The sequence below is a fragment of the Myxocyprinus asiaticus genome, chromosome 15 (genome assembly GCF_019703515.2).
Source record: "Myxocyprinus asiaticus isolate MX2 ecotype Aquarium Trade chromosome 15, UBuf_Myxa_2, whole genome shotgun sequence".
NCBI classification, from domain to species: domain Eukaryota; kingdom Metazoa; phylum Chordata; class Actinopteri; order Cypriniformes; family Catostomidae; genus Myxocyprinus; species Myxocyprinus asiaticus.
In genome coordinates this window covers 28,425,424-28,434,955 of record NC_059358.1, presented here as the reverse complement: position 1 = coordinate 28,434,955, position 9,532 = coordinate 28,425,424, and the positions used below count along the sequence as shown (strand labels likewise).

The 9,532-nt window shown below is 39.4% G+C and overlaps 1 protein-coding gene across 1 annotated transcript; it reads right to left on the bottom strand.

The window, feature by feature from the left end:
- Positions 1 to 5,161: 5,161 nt before the first annotated feature.
- LOC127453529 (single-stranded DNA cytosine deaminase-like) lies at positions 5,162 to 9,388 on the bottom strand. Its single transcript, XM_051719965.1, has 5 exons — positions 9,279 to 9,388; positions 6,542 to 6,707; positions 6,098 to 6,377; positions 5,900 to 6,015; positions 5,162 to 5,395 (listed from the first exon to the last, which is right to left on the bottom strand). Exons 1-5 carry the CDS (start codon positions 9,296 to 9,298, stop codon positions 5,345 to 5,347), a joined length of 633 nt encoding a protein of 210 aa, XP_051575925.1. The 5' UTR covers positions 9,299 to 9,388; the 3' UTR covers positions 5,162 to 5,344.
- Between the last annotated feature and the right edge of the window lie 144 nt (positions 9,389 to 9,532).

The window sequence follows — 9,532 nt, the reverse complement described above, 5'->3', positions numbered from 1 at the left end:
ATGGCAACAACAACATTACATCGCAGTACAACACACTGAGTCATATATACACACACACATACTGTAGCTATATAGATATACGTCACGGGACTTTACAATATCTACGCTCAAAACGACAGGTAGCGTAATTACGATATTTTGTATGAGCTTTTTAATGTGGCTTAACTTGCAAGTACTAGCCTATAACCTCCTGAGACCCGAGCATGACTGCTGTGTCACCTTTAACTAGTGGCAACCAATAAACATGGCAAAATAAATAAATAAATAAATAAATAAATAAATATAGTTTTCCTAAAAAATGATGTCCACATATTTGGACAGTGGGACTAAGTTGTGATTTTTTTTTAAATCACATTGTTTATGTTTCCAGTAGTGTTGGTTATTCATGTTTTTGAGACATTACAGACATTATAGCTGATTTTCTGTAAAGCTGATTTGGAACAATGTGTATTAGGAAAACCACAAATAAAAAAACTCCGAAATAAAAAATATTTGACTTGATTGGACTTTTATGTTACACATTTTTTCTACTTTGGCAACAAAATCTCAATGTTCTCTCTTTGCACTGTCAAACAGACAAATGACAGCCAGTGCTGAAGCATTTTACCAATCAGAAATTAGCATAATTAATTCTGATTCAGAGTAATGGCCAGCATAATCAGATCACTGCCAACCATGTTATAATAAAATTATACATTATAAATTATCTATTTATAGATAATCATTGTCCCATGTCTGCCAAACATGTTGAGTGGTCCAAACTTCATCTGCAGCCTGAAACTGAACTTTTGGTCGGGTTTTATGAGTAAATGCACTTAGCTGCATAGGAAATATAGGTTGCACCCTTGCTCCCCATTTATTGAATGACTTAACCTCCGGTGTGCTATCTGTTTCAATGTAAAAACTTAATTAGGTTTCTTGACAGATGTAGTTTTGTTGGCATTTCTCCAAATGACAAACTCCGATGTGATCAGCGCCATGTTGTTTTATCACATGACTCCATACTTTGAAAGTTTAACCCTTTACTGACAGCCTTGAGTCTTCTGAACTGAGATCAGTCAGTTTAAATGAATTTAAATTATGTGTTGCGTATTGCGAAGCAAAAATACAACATCCACGCAGGATGCGGGGTCGCACGAGGTTAAACTGTAACAGTGGAATTGTTATTAACATTACTGTAGCAGATGGTTATATTTGGATTATAATATATTTATAATAGATTATTAACATATAATATTATGTTTACATCTTGATTGAGAATCCCACCGGTTTACTTAACAGAAAGCCGCAATCTTCTTAACTAAGAGAGTAGTCCCCTTCCTGAACAAAACAATGCACAAAATAACATGAGACAAGTGTCAGCCAGCCCAGCAAAGCTAACAAAGTTGGCAAATATAATAACTTATCGTTAACTTAATACCTTTAAGTTTTTTTGTTTTTTTTTTCGATTTCTTTATGACTTAGTCAGTCGTCCATTTGAAGCCATCGTGCATAATTTATTGCTGTATTTACTCGTAGACTCTTTTTATCCCTTTGCCATGTCTCCAATTTATCTTGATCCCCGTAGAAGACCATATCGCAAGTAGAGTTCTCGTTTCGTATGAGTTTGATGTCTGACATTTTTATTTATTATTTCTTTTTTTTAATTGTTGTTATAGGTTGAAGAAAAACTGCTTGCTGCAGATGGTAGCTACTGTTGTTTTTTGGAAAACTTTACCTGGTGACTAAAATGATCCTGCCCTCCTCCCCTTGATATAATTGGTTACTGCTTAGAGGCAAGCTTTTGGGGCTGGCGCATTTTCTGCAATGGAAACGCACAGAACAGTTCAAGAATGCTCACTGGCCCAGGTACCGGCCCCGAACCATGTCAGCTGAAAAGGGTTAGCTACCAGAACAGATTCAGAGCAGCTGAACAGCTCAAGTATGTTCAACACAAATAGTTATTAATCTTTTTAACACAACAAAGTTGTCCGTTTACATGTAGTATAATTGGATGGTATAGTTTTGCAAGTCTTTCAGACAAACACGTTTTGTGTCATTCACACAGATCTGTACATTGGTCAAACAGTAGAGGGCGACCAAACATGATCCCAAAGACAGCAGCTGCTATGAGCACACATACTGATACATAGAGAACCTGGTGATAATAGGAACCATACTAAAATTATTTACAGCTATACTCAGCACTTCTTTTAATGAGGACATTTCTTGTGAAAAAGACAAATTTTCCCCCTTAGAGTGACTCTTTTTTGAGTTTTGATAAGTGAAGGTAAATTATAGTAACAATGTAATAATAAATTAATAATGCAATAATTGAATTGCTGTGTACAGTGCCTGAGATTGTTTACAGATCACATTGTTCTGTTTAAAGGGTCTTGAAACTCAATAACATATTAGAGATGAGATGTAGACAGATGGATGACAATGAGAAATGCATTATTATTAATGTCAATGAAATACTGGTTAATTTAATTTTTGTTATTATATTAATTGTCTTCTTCCTGGTTTTGAAATCAATAATAAGTAAATATCACAGGATGTGACAAAGATGTTTGAAGTGCCAACAGTGTCTGGGTATTCTCCCATATTTTTCATGAGAGAGTGTGGCTGGCTTTATCCTGCCAGGCACTTTTTCAGCCAGTGTGTTGTACATCCAGAAGCTTAGGTCACAAATGTGTGTGAAGTAAACACATATGCACTTTTAACCCTGAGGGAGAATGTGTGACAGAGAAAGATAGAAATTTTGGCTTGATCATGTAAGAATTTTATAAAACCAGTAGGGGTGTAACGATTCATCGATCTGGAAATGTCTATATCAATATTTACACGTTGTATCAATAACAGTGGATCGTTGGTTATTAGATCGATGCATCGATCCAAATCGATGGATCGCTACACCCCTAATTTTGATCGCATTTGAGGGCAAAAAACAAAAAAGATTGATTGTGTAAAATAGGCACATAATATCGGAAATAGCGATCACAGGCCCCTGAATCGAATCGAATCATGGCAGACATTGAAGTATCGACAAATAGCGGATCGCAGGCCAAGAGAATCGATTCAAGATCGTATCGTGAAACGTCTGATTTACACCCCTAATCTGTAAAGGAACAATTTTGGTTTGTTGCTTGGTACTAAAATAAAAACACATTTTTAAAAGCAATTTCAACAGGTAGAAATTGTCATGGTGCAATAAAATTTCCCAAGTTATCCACCTTTTTCCTGAATGCCGAAGTGTGCCACAATTCGCCTGTTTTCAATTTCCGGTCATGCAACACGCAACTCACCACATGCCCCACTGAGAGCGAACCACATTATAGCGACCATGAGGAGGTTACCCCATGTGACTCTACCCTCCCTAGCAACCGGGCCAATTTGATTGCTTAGGAGACCTGGCTGGAGTCACTCAGCACACCCTGGATTCAAACTCACGACTCCAGGGGTGGTAGTCAGCATCTTTACTCTGGGATATTCCTTCTTGATATCTCCGATCTCCAACCATAAATGCAGTCCATTACCAGATGCTTGGAAGATGACGTGTAAGGAAACAAAACTGCAATGCTCCTGTTAGCTTAGCCGGTGTTTTACTGTAATCAGAGACATCTCCTAGCAACCCAACTGATAAACACCGCTGCAGCGCTAGCTTTTGTGCTACAGGTGTATGGTTATCAAAAGAGAGAATAATTTACTGTTTTATACACCTGTCTCTGCAAACGTTTGTTAAACAAGCTTTAATATAATGTAATGTAGGAACTTTGACTCCTTTATTGATATTACTTAAAGCTACACTATGTAACTTTTGGCCCTCTAGCGGTTAAAAATAAAACTGCATGCCTCTTGCGGAAGCACATTGTTTGGGTTGTGGTTCGGCTCTGCTCCTCTGCATGGATGAATGTGGTTCATAGCACTGGTGTACACATGAATACAGGACATCTTATCAGAGCGAATGGAAAAATAAATAATGAAAAAAGGAAAAGATGGATATCTGAAAACATGTCATCTGAGCAGGTAAGTGCCATATCTTATGCTGTTGTTTTGACTTATTGGAAACATTGTTGCTTTGAAATAAATTACGTTAACATTAGACATAACGATTGCTAGTCTGATAAGGTAAAACGTAAAGTTTTTATAACTGCAGGATATTCTGGCCAAATAGACCATGGTAGTAACTAATTTATAGATTATCATTGTTACCAACAAGTGGTCAACATCATTTCAAGACTCACATGTCCTTGGCAAGCCAAGGACTAAATTATTTGTTTATATAAATTATTGCCGTTATAAAGAAAAATACACACGTGTGCTAGCAAGTGAAAAGTCCTGCACCGCTTACAGTATAATTATTGTATTTCACTACACACACACAGACGTGTGTATGTGTGTGTGATTACACAACTATACATAAACCATATCAATAAAATATCTTACATGTTGAGTAAGAAAAAAGTCATCTCTGGGTCACTTTTAAATCCTTTCAGATCTCGGAGTTGTACACATCTGAAAAGCCAAGCCGATGTTGATTCAGGTTTTATTACGGACTCTGTCACTTTGCCTTTTTGCTTGTAGACTCTGCTCTGTTTGGTGTTTCTTTGTATGTACAAAGTGATTCCCCGGAAGTTTGCCATTTTACATGGTCAATTTTTTTCGTTCATTGTGACAAGAAACTTTCAGCTTCAGCTACTCTCACACATGCGCTACAGTAGACGGATCTTATTTTCTCTGTGTATGGAAATGACATCAACACGCACGGGCGAATGGCGTATGTATGCAATTTCCCGCAAAATCCATCCCGACAGCTCTAAAATATTTATAAAATAATAGCATTATTATAGGTTTATCAAAGTGTATTTGGGTAAAGTAAATACATGGTTTGGAAGATGGATTTTTGTTGCATTCTCTCCTTAATAACATTTTGTTATTTTATACCAAAAAAAAGTTACATGGTGTAGATGTAAATTAAAATCAGTAATACTAAGCTTTCTTCAATTTGTTCAAATTTGGATGTTTGTGACTTTGTGACAGGTGCACTTTAATAGTCTATGCCAAACCAACCTCTGGAAATAGCATCATATGAAAATAAGTGCACCATATTCTCCTGGGATAGTTAAAACTATTAAGTGTAATGGTTTAACACAGACAGAATACAGACCAAAATGCTAATTCTCAGCTTTTATTTGATTTTGAGTGACATCCAACATAATCACATTAATGCTATACAGTATAATATCAGTATTAATTCAAATTCAAGTCAAAAGATTCAAGTCTCAGGTCAGACAGCACCATTTCTTCATTTTACTCTGTTCATATCTCAGTGTTCATTGATTTGAGAATCTCATATTTGTGGTCACAGCCCGAGGAGAGCAAAACTGTCTCTCAGATCCTCAGTCTCACAGGGCTATGATGAAAAAGAAGGTATGTAATTCAGTATAGAAAAATATGCCATAGCCTTTAACATCAGATAAAAATGTTTATAATTATGTAATGCATGGTTTCAATCACAAATGTTACTGTCAATGGTGAAGCGTGTGATTTCTGTGCTTTTGGTGGCACCAAACAGAAATGCAAAAATAAATCGTGTTTTCAAACGCTACCCCCATCTTCCACTGGTCACACACATAGATAATCCCGCCCCATACTCAAGACATTGGTTAAGCAGGTATTGGTAAATTGGGGCAGGTAATAGGTAATACAGAACAATATTTTGACAGCACTACAGACCTATAACGTTTAATATTTTCAGCGAAATCAACCTACAAATGGCTTACTTATAGTTGTCACTGCATGTTAAGGTTTGATGGGAGAAATAATTTTAACTTTAAAAATGACAACTTCACCTTGAAGTATTCTTGTGAATAATGCCATAATAGTAAGTCATATTAAGTTATTGTAAATTTGTAACCTGAAGGATCCGACTGAGTTTTCGAACCAGTCTCACAGAGTTTTGGTGAAGACCATCCCAGGGTTTAAAGCTCCTCTCCCTCCGTGCAACAAATGTTTGCCAGCAGTAGAAATAGTCTATAAGACAAGTGTTGCACACAATTCATAAGATCACAAATATTAACAGAGCAATATCCCTCTCTTTCCCTCCCCTGTTTACCTTTATACGTCATAACAGAGATCTGCACTCCTGCCCTCTTCAGGTGTCTTAGTCCTTCTCTCTCCTGGCTGTCCTCTTCATCACAGAAGTAAAGGCGTGACACAAAGATTCTCAGCCGAAGGTTGGGCGTCTGCGACAGGAAGTGGGCAAGTTGTCGTGCACATTTAAAGCAGGGCGACCAGGAGCAGAACCAGGTCACTGAATAACACATTCTTGCACCGTCCACGCTCGAACCCCACAGGCCTGGACACAGCACCCCCAAGTACCGCAGGAAGAGCAGCTTTCATAGAAAAAGCAAAAAGAAGCAAGACACAGAGACAGTGGGAGCTTGAGTGAGAGAGGACATCAACCCAATTTATAAGCCCTATAACCTGCTTCACATGCACATTATCCTGATATTTCTGTTTATTTGTTCACTCTATTGTCTTTTCATCCTTCCCTCACCTCTACATGGCAGCCGGAGCGATTGCGCAAGTGTCCGAAGTCAAAAGAGAGTGAGTCAGGGCCGGTCCGTCTCTTCACCACAAAACAAAGGTAAGTCTCGTTTCTCCCACGGGCCCAGCGCACATTCTTATAATGGAAGATAAATTTCTTCTGAGTCAGCAGCACACTATAGCAGAATATGACATTCTGTTAGTGCTGTTATTCCTTCCTCTACAAAATGTATTTTAGAGGTTTTATTGTGATAGTTGATATAGATTAACATTATTGTGCTGAAAAAGATGTGAGGTTCCAGTTACTCTCAAACTGAATTAACATGCAGGTGGTGAGCTTCACTTTTAAAAGTATAGTTTACCCAGAAATGAAAATTCATGAAAGTCTTACATGACATGAGGGTGAGCGAATAATAACAGAATTTTTGGAGGGTGAACTATCCCTTCAATAATTATCTAAATTTGTTAAATTTGTTAAAAGTTAATGTGACAAGGAGGAGGGCGTGGCCGGGCCATAAGGATGGACACCTGGCGCTGAGTTACCCCAATCAGCCAGGAGGGGGATAAAGAGGAGACGGAGATGCCAGTTCGAGAGAGAGAGAGAGAGAGATGCACGCAGCCGCTAAATGTGTGCATTCTGCGTTGAGCTGAAAAGTCAGCTGTGAGAGAGACACATAGAGCTGAGTGTATGTGTGTGCTGGCATTCATGTATGCTGAAAAGCATTCTTATGTTGTGTTTGAGTTGAACTGTCTGTGTCATTAAAAGTCTTCGTGATGGTTCACCCAGTTCCTGCTTCCTCCTTTATGATAAGCAAGAGACTTTTTGTCACATTGGTGCCGAAACCCAGGACTTTGAAGGAAGACCACGCTGTTCTGGAGACCTTGCTGCTGGTTCAAGAACGCGACGCTGAGGATACACGATCTGGTGGTACTGGAGCGGTTTGTCACCAGGCTACCGAAAGGGATGGCTGAGCGAGTCCAGTGCCATCACTGCTGACGGAGGTGTTCCAGCTGGCTGAGGACAAGGTGGGTGGCGTGTTCGGGAGCCTACCAGTTTTTTTTCTCTTCTCTCTCTCTCGCTCACGCTCTCTCTCTCTCTATCTCTCTCTCTCTCGCTCACTCGCTCTCTCCTTCTCTCGCTCCTCCCTCCCCCTCTCCTTCCTCTAGAGCTGTTCCTGTTTCCTGGAGGCAGGGAAAACCATCCGGCGCTGGGTCAGCCGAAAGGGCAGCGGCACAGGCCAGAGAGCTCCCGGCCTGAGTCGGGCGATGGGGGTATGTGGCGAGCGGGGCGGGGCCGAGCGACGACGGTGCGGAACGAGGCTGGGATGGACACCTGGAGCAAATTATCTTGCCCAGCTATTGGTGATTGCGGTGTTGGCGGGCAAGGGACAAAGCCGCAACCAGAGCTGCAGTCGAGAGAGACAGAGGCTGTGCCTCGTTTGGAAGGCTGCATGCTAGGTAGGACACGTCCTTTGAAGGCTGCGGTATCCTCCTTTAAACAAATCTCGTTTTAAGCGAGACGGCCTTTGTAGGACAAACGGAAACAGAATGTAACATGGTTGCTATGACAGCACGCCACTCTTTAACAAGCATGAGCACTTTGAGTGAGAAGGGAACAAAGTCCCTCTGGAGAGTTATAATGATGTAAAGAGAAAATAAAATAGATTTTACAGTTGTACTTTTAGTCTAATACTTTATTTTAATTATATATTAATATAATCATACATATTATATACTCTGCACCCATCTACTGAGGTACTTCAACTTGGGAATTAACATTCCTCACGTTTGAACATCATATTTATGGGCAAATTGGCGTAATTTTTTTTAGACATTTCCGTTGAAGCAAAGAAATGTGGGTTATGAATGTCCACGAAGGATACACCTCATGCATCCTCTGAATTCCCATGAAAGAAGGTTGCATTTGAAGTCTGCATTCGAAGTGTCCTACTCGCTTTCATGGAACGAGACAGCCTCGATGACGTATGCGGCCGACAAATGCGACCTCCGGAGGACACATCCTTCCAAACGAGACACAGCCAGAGAGAGAGAGACCCACAAAGCTGTCTGTGTGGGTCAGTGTGGTGTATGCTGCTGAAAAGCAGTGGTGTTGAATGTTTTTGTTACACTGAAAAGTGCTGACAATAAAGTGTCTTATGTTGGATGTTTGCCCGGCACCCCCCTCCTACAGAGAGTTAAAGAACTTTGTCACAGTTAATTATTTGGGTTTTTATGTGGGCCATTACTGAGAACTGTTCCTACTCATTCATAAATCCAAAGCTCCTCTGTCTGTCTACATCATTTCGTAATTATCACCTTGTACAGTATGACTGGAACTGCCTTGAGTCATCAGTGGTTGGTTGAGTTTAGACTTGGTTCTAAACCTTGCACTTTAAAAATAGCGACTCAGAGCAACATTTATATCCAATCATGCCCACAAACTCTCAGAGACATAATAATAACTATCAGTTTCCATTTTCACTTTCTGAAACTGGAGAAAATCTACATACAGGTCATTGCACTATGGAGGAACCCTCAACCCTGCATGTCATCAAATGCATCAAGTAAATAACATCAATGCATTCATTTATTCCTTTATTAATCAGTTCTCATAAGTATTTTCTATCATTAGTTCTGTTGGTTTTGCATTATACAGTATACTGTACGACTGACTTTGCCTACAGTCTAAAAAAAAAAAAAACTCCCCTTGACTCTCAATATCACTTGTTTTGTTTTCATTCACTTACCTGTCCAGCTTGCTGATCATTCCGAAAGACGAAACTTGCTATCTCATTTAGTCATGTGAAAGTGAGTGATTGTTTAAAAATGGGTTGAGGAAGAGGGAGGTATAGAAAACGTATGACATGCTCATATAACTGTGAGAAAGAGGGTCCCTGATTGGGTGAAATGGTTTTCAAACCTATTTGGGAGTTCTGCGGTGCATTTAAACAGCAACATGGCTGAATAATCTGTATAATTAACAAGTGATATTTAAAGAGAG

Coding starts and splice junctions, on each gene's coding strand:
- LOC127453529 (XM_051719965.1), bottom strand. CDS start 9,298: ATGATCAGCAAGCTGGACAG. Junction 6,708..9,278: donor ATGATCAGCAAGCTGGACAG/GTAAGTGAATGA, acceptor ATTCTGCTATAG/TGTGCTGCTGACTCAGAAGA. Junction 5,396..5,899: donor AACTCAGTCGGATCCTTCAG/GTTACAAATTTA, acceptor TTTTCATCATAG/CCCTGTGAGACTGAGGATCT.